The sequence below is a fragment of the Gymnoscopelus braueri genome (genome assembly GCF_963280865.1).
Source record: "Gymnoscopelus braueri genome assembly, chromosome: 1".
Classification (NCBI taxonomy): Eukaryota; Metazoa; Chordata; class Actinopteri; order Myctophiformes; family Myctophidae; genus Gymnoscopelus; species Gymnoscopelus braueri.
The window spans coordinates 1,290,890-1,315,028 of record NC_137603.1 but is presented as its reverse complement, the minus strand read 5'-3'; the positions used below and the strand labels follow the sequence as shown (position 1 = coordinate 1,315,028).

Sequence of the window (24,139 nt, the reverse complement as noted above, 5' to 3'; positions counted from 1 at the left end):
ATATATATATATCTATTATAACATACAGTATATATATATATATATATTATAACATACAGTATATATATATCTATTATAACATACAGTATATATATATATATATATTATAACATACAGTATATATATATATATATTATAACATACAGTATATATATATCTATTATAACATACAGTATATATATATATATATATTATAACATACAGTATATATATCTATTATAACATACAGTATATATATATATTATAACATACAGTATATATATATCTATTATAACATACAGTATATATATCTATTATAACATACAGTATATATATATATTATAACATACAGTATATATATATCTATTATAACATACAGTATATATATATATTATAACATACAGTATATATATATATTATAACATACAGTATATATATCTATTATAACATACAGTATATATATATATTATAACATACAGTATATATATCTATTATAACATACAGTATATATATATATTATAACATACAGTATATATATATATTATAACATACAGTATATATATATATTATAACATACAGTATATATATATATTATAACATACAGTATATATATATCTATTATAACATACAGTATATATATATATTATAACATACAGTATATATATATATTATAACATACAGTATATATATATATTATAACATACAGTATATATATATCTATTATAACATACAGTATATATATATATATTATAACATACAGTATATATATATATTATAACATACAGTATATATATATCTATTATAACATACAGTATATATATATATTATAACATACAGTATATATATATATTATAACATACAGTATATATATATATATTATAACATACAGTATATATATCTATTATAACATACAGTATATATATATATTATAACATACAGTATATATATATCTATTATAACATACAGTATATATATATATTATAACATACAGTATATATATATATTATAACATACAGTATATATATCTATTATAACATACAGTATATATATATATTATAACATACAGTATATATATATATATTATAACATACAGTATATATATATCTATTATAACATACAGTATATATATCTATTATAACATACAGTATATATATATATTATAACATACAGTATATATATATATTATAACATACAGTATATATATATATTATAACATACAGTATATATATATATTATAACATACAGTATATATATATATTATAACATACAGTATATATATATCTATTATAACATACAGTATATATATATATTATAACATACAGTATATATATATATTATAACATACAGTATATATATATATTATAACATACAGTATATATATATCTATTATAACATACAGTATATATATCTATTATAACATACAGTATATATATATATTATAACATACAGTATATATATATATTATAACATACAGTATATATATATATTATAACATACAGTATATATATATATTATAACATACAGTATATATATATATTATAACATACAGTATATATATATCTATTATAACATACAGTATATATATATATATATTATAACATACAGTATATATATATCTATTATAACATACAGTATATATATATATTATAACATACAGTATATATATATATTATAACATACAGTATATATATATCTATTATAACATACAGTATATATATATATATATATTATAACATACAGTATATATATATATATTATAACATACAGTATATATATATCTATTATAACATACAGTATATATATATATATATATTATAACATACAGTATATATATATATATTATAACATACAGTATATATATATATATATTATAACATACAGTATATATATATATATATTATAACATACAGTATATATAATATATCTATTATAACATACAGTATATATATATATATATATTATAACATACAGTATATATATATATCTATTATAACATACAGTATATATATATATTATAACATACAGTATATATATATATTATAACATACAGTATATATATATATTATAACATACAGTATATATATATCTATTATAACATACAGTATATAATATATATATATTATAACATACAGTATATATATATATATATTATAACATACAGTATATATATATCTATTATAACATACAGTATATATATATATTATAACATACAGTATATATATATATTATAACATACAGTATATATATATATCTATTATAACATACAGTATATATATATATTATAACATACAGTATATATATATATTATAACATACAGTATATATATATATTATAACATACAGTATATATATATATATATATTATAACATACAGTATATATATATATTATAACATACAGTATATATATATCTATTATAACATACAGTATATATATATATTATAACATACAGTATATATATATATTATAACATACAGTATATATATATATTATAACATACAGTATATATATATATATTATAACATACAGTATATATATATCTATTATAACATACAGTATATATATATATTATAACATACAGTATATATATCTATTATAACATACAGTATATATATATATTATAACATACAGTATATATATATAATTATAACATACAGTATATATATCTATTATAACATACAGTATATATATATATTTATAACATACAGTATATATATATATTATAACATACAGTATATATATATATTATAACATACAGTATATATATATATTATAAACATACAGTATATATATCTATTATAACATACAGTATATATATATATTATAACATACAGTATATATATATATTATAACATACAGTATATATATATATTATAACATACAGTATATATATCTATTATAACATACAGTATATATATATATATATATTATAACATACAGTATATATATATATATATATTATAACATACAGTATATATATATATTATAACATACAGTATATTATATATATTATAACATACAGTATATATATATATTATAACATACAGTATATATATATATCTATTATAACATACAGTATATATATATATTATAACATACAGTATATATATATATTATAACATACAGTATATATATCTATTATAACATACAGTATATATATATATATCTATTATAACATACAGTATATATATATATTATAACATACAGTATATATATATATTATAACATACAGTATATATATCTATTATAACATACAGTATATATATATATTATAACATACAGTATATATATATATTATAACATACAGTATATATATCTATTATAACATACAGTATATATATATATTATAACATACAGTATATATATATATTATAACATACAGTATATATATATATTATAACATACAGTATATATATCTATTATAACATACAGTATATATATCTATTATAACATACAGTATATATATATATTATAACATACAGTATATATATCTATTATAACATACAGTATATATATATATTATAACATACAGTATATATATATATTATAACATACAGTATATATATATATTATAACATACAGTATATATATCTATTATAACATACAGTATATATATCTATTATAACATACAGTATATATATATATTATAACATACAGTATATATATATATTATAACATACAGTATATATATATATTATAACATACAGTATATATATATATTATAACATACAGTATATATATCTATTATAACATACAGTATATATATATATTATAACATACAGTATATATATCTATTATAACATACAGTATATATATATATTATAACATACAGTATATATATATATTATAACATACAGTATATATATATATTATAACATACAGTATATATATATATTATAACATACAGTATATATATATCTATTATAACATACAGTATATATATATATATTATAACATACAGTATATATATCTATTATAACATACAGTATATATATCTATTATAACATACAGTATATATATATATATTATAACATACAGTATATATATATATTATAACATACAGTATATATATCTATTATAACATACAGTATATATATATATTATAACATACAGTATATATATATCTATTATAACATACAGTATATTATATCTATTATAACATACAGTATATATATATATATCTATTATAACATACAGTATATTATATCTATTATAACATACAGTATATATATATCTATTATAACATACAGTATATATATATATTATAACATACAGTATATATATATATATCTATTATAACATACAGTATATATATATATTATAACATACAGTATATATATATATTATAACATACAGTATATATATATATCTATTATAACATACAGTATATATATATATCTATTATAACATACAGTATATATATATATTATAACATACAGTATATATATATATTATAACATACAGTATATATATATATTATAACATACAGTATATATATCTATTATAACATACAGTATATATATCTATTATAACATACAGTATATTATATCTATTATAACATACAGTATATATATATTACAACATGTATGAATAGGGATGGAGCCCGAAAACCGGGTCCATTATATACCTGGGCATGAATTTATCGAGACCCGGGTTTCGATAAGCTCTGGGCTTGTCGAGCCTGTTATGGAGTGCAGCGGCCCATGACGTCATGTCTAAACTATCAAAACAAGAGGCCATCAAGAAATAAATCTAATCACCCACGCTGGCACAAACATGTCGGTCTAAAAGTGTATTGATAGCTGCAAGTTGTGCCAAACAGCGCTGCCCGGGGAAACAAGGAAGAGGAATTTTATTGGCTCACTACATCACTATTTTAAGGGGACTGTAAGCGTCCATTTGGTTCCATTTGTACACTCGGGTACACTTGCGTCGTTGTTGTGTTTACATGTGCGGTGCAGCGGTGAAACAATGGCGTTAACGAGTGAAACGCTCAAAAGTTTCACTCGTCCTCTTCTACCCAAGGTAGCAAGTCTCCGTTGACAATTTTAATAATCCAATTGATAATAATCCGTTTGGGATCTCCCTGTGAATGAATAACTAGTGTTGCTTGAGCGTGTCCGTCTTCTCAGTCTATCGTTGCCTAAAATGGCAGATCTACAAGCTCACAACGTGGTGCGAACAGACGCAGTGTGAGCTTGGAGATCGGCTATGTTTGGTGCGCGACACCGTCGTACGATGAAGTATAAATTGCGCTTTTAAAGTGACAGTACACACATTAACCGTTTCTTCAATATTATTTTCCAAAAGTAAAAAGGTCACTTGCCTTCTGTCTGTTAGAAAAGTACTGTATTTGAAGGCCCTAGTAAAATGTAGTGAGAGTGATATATTTTGGTTAAAACAAAGAAAAAAGAATAGGAAAAAAAAAAAGATTTTTTTTTTGTTTATAAAGAGTTGAAGAGACATGGAGATTTTATAGTAATTATTACAGTACTATTCATAATATAAAGCCATTTAACACTTATTGCACATTATATGAATGGTTGTTTTAATGATAGGCAAAAATATTTTTAACTTTTGTCATCTTCATTTAATTTTAGATAGTGGTCAGCCACAAACTCACTGTCACAAATGCTCAATAAAAAAAGATACCGGAATTTTTCGTCTCACGTCTTTTTTTCTTAACACATTGGGTGCCAGCATTTTTTCATAACAACTTACGTTGGGTGCCAGCATTCTCCCCATTGACTGCGCTTTGCTGTTTAAAGCTCTAGACTCCACGAGGAGCAAATCCATGTAAAAAAAAACATCCATTCATGTTGCGCGATGACCCTGGCTACAGCCTGGAACGATAACATTTCACTCGCGAGTTACAATGGGGGGGGATCGCGCATCGCGCATGACCGGTTTTCCCCACCGGAAACAGATTCGGAGATATAGGTGTTTTAAAGAAGGAAATAGACAGGAAGTGGATGGCAGCCATGTTTTTGTTTTTCCGGTGATCTATCTGGCCTATCCTTCTCAAGATCACAATGGGTACTCCCAGAGCTGCTCTAGCCCCGCCCGTGTGGAGAAAAACGAAAAAAACAAAAAGACATATTTCACGGTCTGGACCGTGTTCGGCACCGGACCGCTACTCTGCGCAAACACGGTTCAGACCGTGTTTGGCACCCGATGTGTTAATAATAGAAAAAGATCGATAGTGGGCTCGATAAAAGCTTGGTTCGATAAGCAGGCTCGATAAGGTGCTCATTATCAATACAAATTTACGAGCTCCATCCCTATGTATGAAACAGCTGGGAGTATAGGGTAACATATTTAACATCAATTATAACATCACATACAAGTAGCCTACCTAGTCTGTGACAGACAGACAGACAGGCAGACAGGCAGACAGACAGACAGACAGACAGACAGACAGACAGACAGACAGACAGACAGGCAGACAGACAGACAGACAGACAGACAGACAGACAGACAGACAGACAGACAGACAGACAGACAGTGTTGGTGGATCTACAGTAAATAAAGTTATCAGTCTTCCAGGAGGCTAAATGTTTTCTACTGTCTGTATCAACTACGGTTTCAGATCAAAGCCTGTGTTACCTGGAGTTCATAGACTACACAGTGATGGATCATTTCCCCCATTATGCTGCTTGTTTTCATATTAGTTAGATTCTCCTTCATGCTGCTTGTTTTCATATTAGTCAGATTCTCCTTTATGCTGCTTGTTTTCATATTAGTTAGATTCTCCTTTATGCTGCTTGTTTTCATATTAGTTAGATTCTCCTTTATGCTGCTTGTTTTCATATTAGTTAGATTCTCCTTTATGCTGCTTGTTTTCATATTAGTTAGATCCCCCTTCATGCTGCTTGTTTTCATATTAGTTAGATTCTCCTTTATGCTGCTTGTTTTCATATTAGTCAGATTCTCCTTTATGCTGCTTGTTTTCATATTAGTTAGATCCTCCTTTATGCTGCTTGTTTTCATATTAGTTAGATTCTCCTTTATGCTGCTTGTTTTCATATTAGTTAGATTCTCCTTCATGCTGCTTGTTTTCATATTAGTTAGATTCTCCTTTATGCTGCTTGTTTTCATATTAGTTAGATTCTCCTTTATGCTGCTTGTTTTCATATTTGCGAACGCGGAAGGAGGCGCGGCGAAGCCGCGCCTCCGACCAAGTGGAGCTTACTATGTAACTCTGCTTGGGTTGTGTCTCTGTCTGTCTGTATCTCTGTGTGCACTGCCTGTGTGCAGCTCCTCTGAGATAAGTAAATGTCCAATTTAGACGTACCATACATCAAATGAAAGGTCTTTGAAAACTGAACACACCTGTCAAGGTTGCGTTTAAGCCCGCCCCTTCCCCCGGAAGCCACGCCCCGGAGAAGGCTCCTAAAAACTCCCCATTGAAACCCCATGTTAAATGAAAAGTGCCCGAATCGCTCCGAAACTTTTTCTACCCCCCCTAAGTGGGGGTCTACGAACAAATACTTCGGGCTCGGATTTTGGCTCCGCCCCCCGGAAGTGGGTGAAACAGGCACTTCAAACACTTTGTTGAATTGTTCAAAAACATTAAAAGTTTTTTTTTTTTTTCTAAGATGCTCCTTTTAACGCAGATTTTTTTTTGATTATTATTTTTTTTTTTTATTGGTTACTTTTTTTAAAATATTTTATTTCATTATTTTTTTTAATTTTTTGGCGTTCGCTTACCGCGTTCGCGCGTCTTACTTGTAGTTAGATTCTCCTTTATGCTGCTTGTTTTCATATTAGTTAGATTCTCCTTTATGCTGCTTGTTTTCATATTAGTTAGATTCTCCTTTATGCTGCTTGTTTTCATATTAGTTAGATTCGGTGGCAGCCAGCAACATTGTATATGATGCATAATGTTGAATGAATCCAACAGGATAAAGTAAACGTTAATATTAGGTCTTTTGACAGAGTAAATGCAGCAGCTGTAGCTAATCATCTAACATCAAAGGCATCACACATTCCACATTAGAAAGAAGAGCTTGTAGGACAAATGAATGTGTTAAAACCAATCAATAACTGCAGAGTGGCCACAGTCACTTTGAAAAACACAATGAGCACAACCGCTACATGTAAAACGATAGCTTTGTTCTTCACTAATAGACAATAATATTTAATGAAGAGGGAAAAAATGATGCTGCTGCTGTTCATAAAGATCTGGGTCTCGGGGTGGGTTCAGGTTGGGTCGGGCTCAAAATGTCAGGCCCTATTTAAAGCTTTAATCCCCCTCTCTGTGTACAGGCCTACACAGGAGGTGCAGAAGATCTTCAAAGCCCAACATGCCATGGACACAGAGGTCACCAAAGCTAAGGTAACTTAACACATTGCGTGCCAATCGCGTAGATCTACGCGAACCTAAATAATTGCGCAGCGTGCCAGTCGCGTATATCTACGCGAAGTGGTCTTTTTATTTATTTATTTCTCGCAGGTTTGTAGGTCTCTCTCTCAGTGACACATTACATTGTAGGTCTCTCTCAGTGACACATTTCATTGTAGGTCTCTCTCTCTCTCAGTGACACATTACATTGTAGGTCTCTCTCTCAGTGACACATTACATTGTAGGTCTCTCTCTCTCTCAGTGACACATTACATTGTAGGTCTCTCTCTCAGTGACACATTACATTGTAGGTCTCTCTCTCAGTGACACATTACATTGTAGGTCTCTCTCTCTCTCAGTGACACATTACATTGTAGGTCTCTCTCTCAGTGACACATTACATTGTAGGTCTCTCTCTCAGTGACACATTTCATTGTAGACCTCTCTCTCAGTGACACATTTCATTGTAGACCTCTCTCTCAGTGACACATTTCATTGTAGGTCTCTCTCTCAGTGACACATTTCATTGTAGGTCTCTCTCTCAGTGACACATTTCATTGTAGGTCTCTCTCTCAGTGACACATTTCATTGTAGGTCTCTCTCTCAGTGACACATTTCATTGTAGGTCTCTCTCTCAGTGACACATTTCATTGTAGGTCTCTCTCTCAGTGACACATTTCATTGTAGCACACCCGGATATGGAAATATCCGTATCCGGAGATTTTCGTTCCCACCCGCCGTCGCTCTAAATCTTCCCCTAATCCGCCATTATCTCTGAGTTTTTTTTTCTCCTCGCTGAACGCTGTTTAACATAAACCGCGACTACTGCAAAATGGAATGTCGCCGATTGAAACGGTCTTCTCTGGGCCACTCACACAGCTACCCTGTGTGTCTACAAACAGTTTAACGCGCGATCTTAAGGTATTTAGCGAGGTCTGTGGCGACGTGAAAAAAACAAAAATAAAACAATAAATCGCTGGCACTGGTGAGTACATTATGATATTAAACTCTCTGTGGAATGTGTTCATAATGATGCATTTTATTTATAACACTCTTTACATTCTTGTGAATCTCAAAGTGCTACAGGATTAAAAACAAGGCAAACATGTCAAAAGCTATGTTGATTTTGACAACACATTTAGATTTAGTTTTAGTCATATTTTAGTCATTTGAAATGCTTTAGTTTTAGTCTAGTTTTAGTCGACTAAATATCAGGTGGCTCAGGGGTTAGCAGGGGTTGAGTGGCCGGGTAGTGTGAACTGGAAAACCGTAAGGTTCCCAGTTGGATCCCGGGTTGGGGCGCTCCCCTAGAGTTAGTGTCGAAGTGTCCTTGAGCAAGACACTGAACCCCTCACTGCTCCCGATGAGCAGGTTGGTGCCTTGCATGGTTTCCTCCTCCATCGGTGTATGAATGTGTGTGTGAATGGGTTAATGGCACAATCAATGTATAGCGCTTTGGATAAAAGCGCTATATAAAAAAACGCACCACCATTTACCATCATAAGATTATAGTCGTCTAAATCTACAGTTGATTTAGTCGACTAAACTATATGTTGGTGGTGCCTTGATGGCGTCATAATGGATGATTTTACACTTGGTTGCATGCTGAAAATATCAGATCTAATAGTAGATCTGCTATTGTCAGAGCGCAACCAAACATAAAATGACTTGTCTTTTAGAGCTACTGGATCTCTTCTCCACTAGATCCTCACTAACAGTTTAGTCTGGTTTTATTTGTCGTTTGTCATCATAGCTTAGTTTATATTTAGTTTTTATTTAGTTTTTATTTAGTTTTTATTTAGTTTTTATTTAGTTTTTATTTAGTTTTTATTTAGTTAAAATTAAGTGTTTGTGTGTGTGTGTGTGTGTGTGTGTGTGTGTGTGTGTGTGTGTGTGTGTGTGTGTGTATATGTGTGTGTGGGTGTGTGTGTGTAGATCATAGGCTTTGGAGCAGCCCTCCTAGACGGGGTGGATCCCAACCCCACCAACTTTGTGGGAGCGGGGGTCATTCACACCAAGACCACCCAGGTGGGCTGTCTGCTGAGACTGGAGCCCAACACACAGGCTCAGGTACGCTATACACACACACACACACACACACACACACACTCACTCACTCACTCACTCACTCACACACTCACTCACTCACTCACTCACTCACTCACTCACTCACTCACTCACTCACTCACTCACTCACTCACTCACTCACTCACTCACTCACTCACTCACTCACTCACTCACTCACTCACTCACTCACTCACTCACTCACTCACTCACTCACTCACTCACTCACTCACTCACTCACACACATACATTCATTCATACAAAGCATCGTCATTTTAGATTTCTTTGGCTATCCAAAAAATAGCAGATCTACAAGCTCACAGTGCGTCACTTCGTGCCGCACTGTGAGCTTGTAGATCTGCTATTTTTGAGCAATCGTGAACATTTGTGCAAATCTTTTAATATATATTTTGTAAAGGGAACATTTTTAACTCAAATCTTTGCTTCTGGGGGGTCCCTGGAACAACATGTTTTCAGATGGGGGTCCCTGGAACAACATATGTTCAGATGGGGGTCCCTGGAACAACATATGTTCAGATGGGGGTCCCTGGAACAACATATGTTCAGATGGGGGTCCGCGTACACATCATTTTGGGGGTCCTTGACATGAAAAAGTTTCACCACTGATTTAGAAACATACATATTTTTCATTAAACTGTTAGGATTTAGAAGACATTTGTTTTATCGGCTCTTAAACCCATTAAGACCTGGAACGCATCTGTGTCACTTTACATTTCTTTGGCTATTCAAAAATAGCAGATATACAAGCTCATAGCGCGGCACCGAGTGCCATGCTTTGAGCTTGTATATCTGATATTTTTGAAAAATCTTGAAAAAAAATGTTTAGATTTTTTTTCCAAAAACTGTTAGGATTTAGACCCTTTCTGTCTTCAGTCTTTTTTAAATCATCATGATATGGTTTAAAAAAGTAAATTATGGTCCCATTAATGTTAATGCTACTGGTTCTACCGAATGAAGACCCGCCTTCGCTGTGGTTACAGCCAATAGCATTCATTTCCGCTTGCATTTGGGACCGGATATGGAAAGATGGTGGATTTGAAATGCCTGTAAAATGACGTGTTCATTTACGCTCTGTAGAAACCAATGGTGTCACGTTATCCATATTTATTTACGGTCTATGGTTAAAAAACTAAAAAGAATCCCAAACATCAATAAACTTAAATTCTTAAATATTTCAAATAAGCCTTTAGATATTTAGTTTTGTAGTAGTGTTTTTAGTCAGGCTTAAACTAGGTGGTATAGTATTCTTAAAATATATGTTTTGGCACTTTATTTGTTTTGTTGGTATTGTGGTGTTTTTTATTTATATCCAACATGTTCACATGAGATCACGTTCAGCTGATTGAATCACATTCATGTATTGAAGATTCATTAACTCATTAACACATAGACTGAGTTTATTCATAATGTGCCAGCGATTTGCGTTTTATAAACCTTTTCAACCGGTCACAGAATTGTTGATCGTTTGTGTCGTCAGATGTACCGTCTGACCCTGTGACCTTTAACCTCATGACCCCTGTGTCGTTGTGTCCACAGATGTACCGTCTGACCCTGTGACCTTTAACCTCATGACCCCTGTGTCGTTGTGTCCACAGATGTACCGTCTGACCCTGTGACCTTTAACCTCATGACCCCTGTGTCGTTGTGTCCACAGATGTACCGTCTGACCCTGAGGACCAGCCGAGACACCGTGTCCCAACGTCTGTGTGACCTGCTGTCTGACCAGTTCTAACACACACACACACGCACACCTCACACACACACACACGCACACTACACACACACACACACACACACACACACACACACACACACACACACACACACACACACACACACACACACACACACACTCCGTACACCACAGCGCCCTCCATAATCTCTCCTCATGTACCTCCCCCTCCCCCTCCCCCCCCCCCTCCTCCTTTAGATTGGAGCTGATGTAATGTACAGTGTAAATTCTTTTTGTTTTGTCTTTTTTTATATATATATATATTTTACTTATAATTATATAAATGTATGGAATGTCTGTTTTTCCCTCTCACACACACGCAAACACACACACACGCACGCACGCACGCACGCACACACACACACACACACACACACACACACACACACACACACACACACACACACACACACACACACACACACACACACACACACACACACACACACACACACACACACACACACACACACACACACATCTTTAGTATTTCACTCAGTAACTCTTGTGTATTCACCACTGTGCCTGTTAGAGAACTCTCTGCACTGAGAAACACAAGGAGACGTCAAATAGAGCCCGTCGGTACTAATCTGAACCGCTTACAACCCCACAGGGCTCTGTACTTGGCACCCTATGCCGCTAAGGTTTTACTGCCTTATGCTCATAACGTTTTCCTGCCTGTTCTCCTTTTATTCATTATTTTTTAAAAGTTTTATCCCACGATTTTGTAGCCCTTTTTTTACCCGGTGCCAATTTTCTAAGTGATCCTGGGCGCTACACTCCCCTCACCAGTCTAGGGAGCCCAGGGCCGAGCTCATGCCTCCTTCAATGCATGAGAGCCAACTGACCTTCTTATCACCTGACAGGGAGGAGTTTCCCCGGTAGGACGTAGCTTCTTATCACCTGACAGGGAGGAGTTTCTCCGGTAGGACGTAGCTTCTTATCACCTGACAGGGAGGAGTTTCTCCGGTAGGACGTAGCTTCTTATCACCTGACAGGGAGGAGTTTCTCCGGTAGGACGTAGCTTCTTGTCACCTGACAGGGGGGAGTTTCCCTGGTAGGACGTAGCTTCTTATCACCTGACAGGGAGGAGTTTCCCCGGTAGGACGTAGCTTCTTATCACCTGACAGGGAGGAGTTTCCCCGGTAGGACGTAGCTTCTTATCACCTGACAGGGGGGAGTTTCCCTGGTAGGACGTAGCTTCTTATCACCTGACAGGGGGGAGTTTCCCTGTTAGGACGTAGCTTCTTATCACCTGACAGGGGGGAGTTTCCCCGGTAGGACGTAGCTTCTTGTCACCTGACAGGGGGGAGTTTCCCTGGTAGGACGTAGCTTCTTGTCACCTGACAGGGGGGAGTTTCCCTGGTAGGACGTAGCTTCTTGTCACCTGACAGGGGGGAGTTTCCCTGGTAGGACGTAGCTTCTTATCACCTGACAGGGAGGAGTTTCCCCAGTAGGACGTAGCGTGTGGAAGGAACACGTTATTCCAACCAGTTCCTTTCCCCTCCATCAGGCGCCCCGGCTGTCATAATACCCTCACAAAAACATGTAGTAATCCTGGTCTCTATACTGCCTTAGAGACCAGGATTACTACATGTTTTTGTGAGGGTATTAACTACCCTAGGAGAAATCTCCTTTTTTATAGTGCACACGTTTACCTTAACTCATTCACTGCCACTGACCAGTTCCCTCGTCAGATTGTGCCAAGTCCCAGCCTACCTATGACCAGTTTTCCACCAGATGGCGCTGTTGTCTATCCTATGAATGATGCTTTTACTTCCTGATGGCGACAGACACAAGATTTTTAAAGCTTGTTTACTTCCTGTTTACTTCCTGTTTATTTCCTGTGGGGGAAATGGCTAGATCTCCGTTCCTCTTGCTTTACGGCAAAAACAAGCCTCATTCAGACGACCATAGCTGTTCAACGGATTACCGCGAGTGGATACATTGTTTCCCCTATCCTACGAGACCCTCATGTGTGTAATGAGGTGATCTCTGTGAGGACGGAGGTCATGGAGAATATTCCATGATTTTTTCAAAGGTAAAATTACTCTTTTTTTGCTGGCAGTACCGTCACACTATTACACTGGCAGTTAAAGAGTTAAACCAAACCACCACACACACACACACACACACACACACACACACACACACACACACACACACACACACACACACACACTCTGTATGATACTTACGGTTGCCAACCGTGCCTTGAAATAAGTAATGGTCTCTCATGTGTAAACTAAAGAGCTGATAAGAGAAACACTGTGTCTCTTATATGTCAGGTAGTTGGTGACCCTAATGATAGTAACCTGGAGGCCTGTATGCTCTGTCTGTATTATTACTGAAACTTAGTTATGAGGGCTTCATTCTCAACCACATCATCTCATAATATGTGCCAATGAATGCCTTTAACTGTTGGATTGGTATCCATTCATCAACATGAACCACTTCCTTTTACACATGAAAAGACAAACCTTCATCCTGGTTGTTTTTCTTCCCGTCGAGCAGACGGCGTACTTTGTGTTTTTCTGTGTTTGTGTCGATGAGAGACATTTGACGTTTAGCTCAGCTAGCGTCAGGAGTATAAAACTGTTGATGTTACGGTACCCTTCAGTCTGTCTATTCATGGGCCGACCCTCTGCCATGTTACCGTTACCGCTACTGGTACCGCTAGCGTTACCGCTAACGATACCGCTACTGTTACCGTTACCGCTACTGGTACCGCTAGCGTTACCGTTACCGCTACTGTTAACGTTACCGCTACTGTTAACGTTACCGTTACCGCTACTGTTAACGTTACCGCTACTGTTAACGTTACCGTTACCGCTACTGTTAACGTTACCGCTACTGTTAACGTTACCGTTACCGTTACCGCTACTGGTACCGCTAGCGTTACCGTTACCGCTACTGTTAACGTTACCGCTACTGTTAACGTTACCGTTACCGCTACCGCTACTGTTAACGTTACCGCTACTGTTAACGTTACCGTTACCGTTACCGCTACTGGTACCGCTAGCGTTACCGTTACCGCTACTGTTAACGTTACCGTTACCGCTACTGTTAACGTTACCGTTACCGCTACTGTTAACGTTACCGTTACTGTTACCATTACTGTTACTGTTCATGTACCAAATGTTTTAACCACTTTAAGGCCTTTATACTTTGTCTGTACAACAAACAGTGGAAATTAGAGAGGCTATTTTTGCTATTTTTGAAAATGTTGAACTTTTTCTCTGCCTACGTCAGTTATAAATAAGGCCATTTGTGTCACACAATGACACCATGCTGCCTTGTGTGGGTCTGACCACACCACTAGTCCTAGAGTAGCCCCGCCTGGGACCTCCTCCCCCTCCTAGAGTAGCCCCGCCTGGGACCTCCCTCTCCGTTGTACCTCCGGGACCTCAGAGCAAACAGAGTACACATTCTAAGCTCTTTCTGAAGATGGTGTAAAATGTAAAGGTTGTCCTGGTATCCTGACCAGAAAGGAGGATATTTTCACCAAATGTTATTTTTTGTCATGGACACAATGAGTGGTCAATAATGACCCAGAACACATAGACCTAGCTCTATATGTGCCATAGACCATATTCACATGGCGGACATTTTGAAATTTAACATTGAAAGTGCCACCCTGTTGCCGTGGCAACCGGGGAGGCACTTCATTGACTTAATAGCAACATGGCCGCTGTGTGAATATGGTCTATAGGCTCTATGACAATGATAATAGTTTAGCATTAAGAAAACCTGGAGACTAGGAACCAAATGGAACCAAAAAAGTACAGGAACCAAATGGACCCTTACAGGTCTGTAACTCTGAGAGTGTACACATGGAACCAAATGGACCCTTACAGGTCTGTGACTCTGAGAGTGTACACATGGAACCAAATGGACCCTTACAGGTCTGTAACTCTGAGAGTGTACAAACGAAACCAAATGCATTACCAAACTGAGGGTCCTTGAAATATAATAAATGTCGGGGAGCTACAGGAGAGGTGGAGTTCACAGATGGGACTTCAGTCCTACTGCCTCATGCCTTTATATGGATGTGGGCGTTTTCTACAAGCTCACAGCCAATGATCTGTACTTAAAGGGCCAGGCCACTTTGGTAGAGGTTTGGGTTGTGTAGTTATCTTGCCATAATGTAACTCCAAAGGTGGACAAGAAATCTAAAATAATTGCTCAATCGATTAGAAATTGATAATTCAAAATATGCTCCTTGTTGACTTACATTGTACGGTGAAACAGATCTCAAAGTCACTCTTTTAGCACATGAACAGATACAAAGTTGATTCAGACAATATAGAACATCCCCAAACCCAGTACTGTTTTTTTAATATATAAAAATGTGAACTTCCTGTTGATTCTACCATATGAAGATCGGGAACCACGGATCCAGTCCGGCTTTTCTTCCTAATACAAATGGCAAAATCAACAGGAAGTTTATTAAAACAGTACTGGGTTTTGTGATGATCTATATTGTCTGGATCAATTTTGTTTACACCCGTTTATGTGCTAAAAGAGTGACTTTTAGAGCTGTTTCACTGTACAATGTAAGTCAATGAGGAGATTTTGAATTATCAATTTCTAATCACTGGAGCAATTATTTTAGATTTCTTGTCCACCTTTAGAGTTCCATCATGGCAAGATAACTACACAACCCACACCTTTACCACAGTGGTCTTGTCCTTTAACTCAACCTGTTACCAAGCTCACAGCTAGCAGACCTGTGACGCTAGCTTTCTGTTACACAACCACATGGTGGTTATTAATGGTGGAAGAAATGAACCATGATGTTTATTATGTTTCTGCTCACTAATGCTCACTATGAAGCCAAGTATACCATTTCTGTTTACTGTTTATTCTGTGTCTCAAGAGGAGAGCTTATGGAATACTTTGTTTCTGTTTCCCGGAACGTTGGCACGCTAGCAATATTGGCTTCAACACAAATATAAAAATGTAATCTTCTCCTGTCCATGTAGTGACTGATTACTGTAAGTAACTAGGAGTGCAGTTTGTGAACTTTGCTCCTCTATTATATGTCTTTATGTTAATTAAGGCCTTTTCTGAGTGGTTTTGCCTTTTTTTATCAGTTGTATTGTGTTGTTTTGTAGCTTTTCATTGTATTTATTCTCTGTTATCCTTGTTTTAAGTATCTTTATCTTACCCTTTGATCTTTATGTGCTGTTTGAATTCTTATGGTTGTCATGCTGCTCTGTAAAGCACTTTGTAAACCTGGTTTGGAAAAGAGCTACAAATAAATACATTATCATTAAATATATGAACATTGATACAGACACTGTTAATGTTAACTAGTGCTTCACCTGCCTTTTATTAAATATATGAACATTGATACAGACACTGTTAATGTTAACTAGTGCTTCATCTACCTTTTATTAAATATATGAACATTGATACAGACACTGTTAATGTTAACTAGTGCTTCATCTGCCTTTTATTAAATATATGAAATGGACCCTTACAGGTCTGTAACTCTGAGAGTGTACATATGGAACCAAATGGACCCTTACAGGTCTGTAACTCTGAGAGTGTACACATGGAACCAAATGGACCCTTACAGGTCTGTTACTCTGAGAGTGTACACATGGAACCAAATGGACCCTTACAGGTCTGTAACTCTGAGAGTGTACACATGGAACCAAATGGACCCTTACAGGTCTGTAACTCTGAGAGTGTACACATGGAACCAAATGGACCCTTACAGGTCTGTAACTCTGAGAGTGTACAAATAGAACCAAATGGACCCTTACAGGTCTGTAACTCTGAGTACAACATGGTTTCATTTGTACACTCTAAGAGTTATGGGGGCCTTTGATATTAAAGGACTAGACCACTGTGGTAGAGGTTAGGGTTGTGTAGTTACCTTGCCACGATGGAACTCCAGAGATGGACAAGAAATCAAAAAAAAATCGCTCCATCGATTAGAAATTGATCGTTCAAGATCAGTGGTGTAAAGTAACTAAGTACATTAAGTACTGTACTTAAGTAAAATGTGGAGGTATTTTTACTTCACCTGAGTATTTCCAATGTTAAGTACTTTTACTGCTACTCCACCACATGTACATCTCAGAGGCAAATATTATATTTTTACTCCACTACAATTATTTGAAAACTTTAGTTACTAGTTACTTTGTATATTTTTATTATTATTATAAAACACTCTATAACCACTTCAGCCCTTTATACATTTGAAAATAGCAGATCTAATCTAATAAAACAAGATTTGTGTTTTTAAAAGTATTAAAGATGCTTCAAATGTTTCTAAAATAACTGATCTATAAAGTATGAACTCATTTATCTGGGGACCCCCCCCCCCCCCCTGGAAACCCCATGAAGGACCCCTGAGGGTCCCAGGACCCCACTTTGAGCAGCACTGCTCTAAATGAGCTGCCAGCCTGTTACAGTTAGCTAGCTACAGTAACAGAGCCTGTCCACCACTGCCCCCTTGTGGCCATTATGTGCCTTTGTGTCTTTCTCTGCTCTCTGATTACACTTAGTGTTTGATTGATTGATTGATTGATTGAATACTTTATTAACAGATTTGTAGGGCGCGTTCAGATATAAGGCACACAGTTCTTTATTATCTTTATTTTTGGGACAAAACCCTCTGTAAATGATGTATTTACTGTATATTATGTATTTACTGTATATTATACATTTACTGTATATTATGCATTTACTGTATATTATACATTTACTGTATATTATGCATTTACTGTATATTATACATTTCTCAGTTGCTAGTATTCTCCTTCACTTCAGTACATTCTGCATTACTGCTAAAAGTGTTACCTTTGCTACTTTTCTTAACTTATCATATTGTTTAGACAGTATTATATCTTGTAATAATAATAATAATAATAATAATAAGTATACATTTGTATTTGTAACACTTCATATCTGACACAAATCCCAAAGTGCTTCACGTCCAGTGGTGGAAAAAGTACTCACATTTTTTACTTCAGTGAAAGTATCAATACTCTGTTACGTACTCTGTTAGTACTCTGTTACCAGTAAAAGTCCGGAATTCTAAATTTACTTTAGTAAAAGTACAAATGTATCGGCATCAAAATATACTTAAAATACCAAAAGTAAAAGTACTCATTGTGCAGAATGTCCTGTTTCACAAGTTCAAGATGTATAAAAAATAATATTTATAAGCTCATTGTGAGCTTGTAGATCGACTTTTTTCAAATGGCCAGAATGTATAGGGCTGAATGTGTAGGGCTGAATGTGTAGGGCTGAATGTGTAGGGCTGAATGTATAGGGCTGAATGTATAGGGCTGAATGTGTAGGGCTGAATGTGTAGGGCTGAATGTGTAGGGCTGAATGTGTAGGGCTGAATGTATAGGGCTGAATGTATAGGGCTGAATGTGTAGGGCTGAATGTGTAGGGCTGAATGTGTAGGGCTGAATGTGTAGGGCTGAATGTATAGGGCTGAATGTGTAGGGCTGAATGTGTAGGGCTGAATGTGTAGGGCTGAATGTGTAGGGCTGAATGTATAGGGCTGAATGTGTAGGGCTGAATGTGTAGGGCTGAATGTATAGGGCTGAATGTGTAGGGCTGAATGTGTAGGGCTGAATGTGTAGGGCTGAATGTATAGGGCTGAATGTGTAGGGCTGAATGTGTAGGGCTGAATGTGTAGGGCTGAATGTATAGGGCTGAATGTGTAGGGCTGAATGTGTAGGGCTGAATGTGTAGGGCTGAATGTATAGGGCTGAATGTATAGGGCTGAATGTATAGGGCTGAATGTGTAGGGCTGAATGTGTAGGGCTGAATGTGTAGGGCTGAATGTGTAGGGCTGAATGTGTAGGGCTGAATGTGTAGGGCTGAATGTGTAGGGCTGAATGTGTAGGGCTGAATGTATAGGGCTGAATGTATAGGGCTGAATGTATAGGGCTGAATGTGTAGGGCTGAATGTGTAGGGCTGAATGTGTAGGGCTGAATGTATAGGGCTGAAGTGGTTGGAGTGTTTTGGAATAATAATCAAAATCTACAAAGTAACTACAGTAGTAACTAAAGTTTTCTTGATTTAATGAAAACTTTGGAAATACTCTGGTAAAGTAAAAAAAATTACTTAAGTACAGTACTTGAGTAAATGTACTTAGTTACTTTACACCACTGTACATGGCATAAAAAAGAGATAACCCCCAACTATACACACCACTAAGAACACATTTAAAAACACACAAAGGCATCAATCAGTCCATCTATGTTCCTATAGTTAACACAGTGTGTGGAACAACATGTAACTGCTTGTACTTGTATCATTAGTGAGAGACAAAGAAACAACTTTGAATCTTTGAATTGAGCCTTAATGCTTTACTGGTAAAAATACAAAATAAAAGCCTGGAGAGATCGAGGCTACTTTACTGGTGACTAATCTCACCTGCAGTACTGACTTTGTCCACAGGAGGGCGACACAGACCGCAGAATGAGAACACACAGTGAGTCAGACACAGCTTCCACTATAAATAAACACTGTGTTGTTGACATACACATTGTTTAGAGTTTGTAAATGTATAAAAGAGTTGTTGATGTATGTTTTGTATCCGTTTAGAACATTTTAATTACATTATAAGTTGAGTTGATTAAATATGTGTCAGAATGAGTGATGAGTATAGGAGCCAAAACCACAAAGTGAGACAGATCTGTTAAAACTCCTACTGGAGTCCCCTAGGGTGCGTTCGGATATTGCACACCGGAGCGCACTCGCCTATTAGTTTGTATTGGCCAGTGCGCTCAGTGCTGTATTTCCGAACGCACCCCTATAGAGCGTCGCAGTTCCCGCCCACTTCCTGTTTTTTTTGGTGCCGGAAGAAAAAACTCAATGCATTTTTCCATTGACATTTCCAAAAATATTTATATCTATTAATTTAAGCCTCGAATCAAGCCATCACGAGATGACATGAATCATGACCATAAACGTTTGATTCTGTGATTTTTTTTTTGTTGAAAACGGCAAAACAAAGGGTATTTATTAAATATAGTATATCATATAATTAAATATAAAATAAAAAAAAATCACAGAAAAAAACGTTTTATGGTCATGATTCATGTCATCTCGTGATGGCTTGATTCGAGGCTTAAATTAATAGATATAAATATTTTTGGAAATGTCAATGGAAAAATGCATTGAGTTTTTTCTTCCGGCACCAAAAAAAACCCAACAGGAAGTGGGCGGGAACTCTCTCTCTCTCTCTCTCTCTCTCTCTCTCTCTCTCTCTCTCGCTCCACCTTAGTTCAAAACCAGGAAATGAAGTTGAAAGGGAAACATGGCAGCGTTTCAACCATAGAGACACTTTATTATAAGTTTAGAATAAATGCTACATTATATCCAGTCTTTTCTTTAAACCACTATGTGATACTTTAAAATGTGAAGCTGCATAAACAACGAGACATCCAACAACTTACACAAAACGACACACTGTTTGACCAGGTAAGACTTTTAACAGAAAACTATTGTTTATCAAAAAACTGTAACAATATAAATGTTTATAACATTTTGAAAATAGCCGATCTGCTCGCTCACAACGAGCTTGTAGATCGACTATGTTCTGTGAAGAGATTTGGTGTAGAGGGAAAAAAAGGGTGGACCTAGTACATAGCCCTGGGGACCGCCGACTGCCGTCAACTGACACGGTTGACATGTTGTCTGTCTGTCTGTCTCTCTCGCTCTCTCTCTCTCTTTCTCGCTCTCTGTTTCCACGTACCACACACACACACACCTTATGCAGGCTGTATAATGTATGTAGTGTTGAGTGAATAAGGTGTTACCTTATGCAGGCTGTATAATGTATGTAGTGTTGAGTGAATAAGGTGTTACCTAATGCAGGCTGTATAATGTATGTAGTGTTGAGTGAATAAGGTGTTACCTTATGCAGGCTGTATAATGTGTGTAGTGTTGAGTGAATAAGGTGTTACCTTATGCAGGCTGTATAATGTATGTAGTGTTGAGTGAATAAGGTGTTACCTTATGCAGGCTGTATAATGTATGTAGTGTTGAGTGAATAAGGTGTTACCTTATGCAGGCTGTATAATGTATGTAGTGTTGAGTGAATAAGGTGTTACCTTATGCAGGCTGTATAATGTGTGTAGTGTTGAGTGAATAAGGTGTTACCTTATGCAGGCTGTATAATGTGTGTAGTGTTGAGTGAATAAGGTGTTACCTTATGCAGGCTGTATAATGTGTGTAGTGTTGAGTGAATAAGGTGTTACCTTATGCAGGCTGTATAATGTGTGTAGTGTTGAGTGAATAAGGTGTTACCTTATGCAGGCTGTATAATGTGTGTAGTGTTGAGTGAATAAGGTGTTACCTTATGCAGGCTGTATAATGTATGTAGTGTTGAGTGAATAAGGTGTTACCTTATGCAGGCTGTATAATGTATGTAGTGTTGAGTGAATAAGGTGTTACCTTATGCAGGCTGTATAATGTGTGTAGTGTTGAGTGAATAAGGGCATCATTACCTTATGCAGGCCATATAATATATGTAGTGTTGAGTTAATAAGGGAGTTACCTTATGCAGGCTGTATCATGTATGTAGTGTTGAGTTAATAAGGGAGTTACCTTATGCAGGCTGTATCATGTATGTAGTGTTGAGTTAATAAGGGAGTTACCTTATGCAGGCTGTATCATGTATGTAGTGTTGAGTTAATAAGGGCATCATTACCTTATGCAGGCCATATAATATATGTAGTGTTGAGTGAATAAGGGAGTTACCTTATGCAGGCTGTATAATAATGTATGTAGTGTTGAGTTAATAAGGGAGTTACCTTATGCAGGCTGTATAATAATGTATGTAGTGTTGAGTGAATAAGGGTGGTTACCATATGCAGGCTGTATAATGTGTTTGCAACTTTAAAATAACATCCCAATAACCCTTTATACTGACCGGGGTCCCCAGGGCTCTATCCTTGACCCCTCTTCATCTCTTTGTTGCTCACCGTGAGCTTGTAGATCTGCTATTTTCCCAGAATGTTTTCCAGTTTTTGTTTGTTTGTTTGCTTTTTGCCAAATGTTCACCTATTATAACATGTCCGGCATAATAGGGAGACTAGGGTTCAAGAGGTTACTCTTTGACGTTAAGCTTGTTGTTACAATGTGTTATAGCCCAGGGTGTAGTGGCACCCTAGGGTGCCGTGACACAAGTCCAAGGTTGTCAAACTTGCATTTAAAGGAACGCATGCGACCCTTAAAGGGGTTTACTGTGGCCCCAAACATGAATGAATAAGGTTAGGTTTAGGCACAGTTTTACTGAGGTTAAGGTTAGGTTTAGACATAGTTTTACTGAGGTTAAGGTTAGGAATAAGGTTAGGTTTAGACATAGTTCTACTGAGGTTAAGGTTAGGAATAAGGTTAGGTTTAGACATAGTTTTACTGAGGTTAAGGTTAGGAATAAGGTTAGGTTTAGACATAGTTTTACTGAGGTTAAGGTTAGGAATAAGGTTAGGTTTAGACATAGTTTTACTGAGGTTAAGGTTAGGAATAAGGTTAGGTTTAGACATAGTTTTACTGAGGTTAAGGTTATGAATAAGGTTAGGTTTAGACATAGTTTTACTGAGGTTAAGGTTAGGAATAAGGTTAGGTTTAGACATAGTTTTACTGTGGTTAAGGTTAGGAATAAGGTTAGGTTTAGACATAGTTTTACTGAGGTTAAGGTTAGGAATAAGGTTAGGTTTAGACATAGTTTTACTGAGGTTAAGGTTAGGAATAAGGTTAGGTTTAGACATATTTTACTGAGGTTAAGGTTAGGAATAAGGTTAGGTTTAGGCATAGTTTTACTGAGGTTAAGGTTAGGAATAAGGTTAGGTTTAGACATAGTTTTACTGAGGTTAAGGTTAGGAATAAGGTTAGGTTTAGACATAGTTTTACTGAGGTTAAGGTTAGGAATAAGGTTAGGTTTAGACATAGTTTTACTGAGGTTAAGGTTAGGAATAAGGTTAGGTTTAGGCATAGTTTTACTGAGGTTAAGGTTAG

The 24,139-nt window shown here is 35.4% G+C and overlaps 2 protein-coding genes across 2 annotated transcripts in view; both read left to right on the top strand.

The window, feature by feature from the left end:
• LOC308083044 (AP-2 complex subunit alpha-2-like) overlaps positions 1-17,379 on the top strand; it is a 91,477-nt gene extending 74,098 nt beyond the window's left edge. Inside the window, exons 22-24 of the mRNA XM_080425155.1 lie at positions 8,246-8,315; positions 10,257-10,391; positions 12,061-17,379. Coding sequence (XP_080281281.1) covers positions 8,246-8,315; positions 10,257-10,391; positions 12,061-12,138 — 283 coding nt within the window. The 3' untranslated portion in view covers positions 12,139-17,379. The remainder of the gene's footprint in view (positions 1-8,245; positions 8,316-10,256; positions 10,392-12,060) is intronic.
• Positions 17,380-21,457: 4,078 nt separating this feature from the next.
• The window catches only part of LOC308083028 (uncharacterized protein), a 103,385-nt gene continuing 100,703 nt past the window's right edge, over positions 21,458-24,139 (top strand). The window contains exon 1 of the mRNA XM_080425128.1: positions 21,458-21,601. The gene's annotated coding sequence lies outside the window, so the exon portion shown is untranslated. The remainder of the gene's footprint in view (positions 21,602-24,139) is intronic.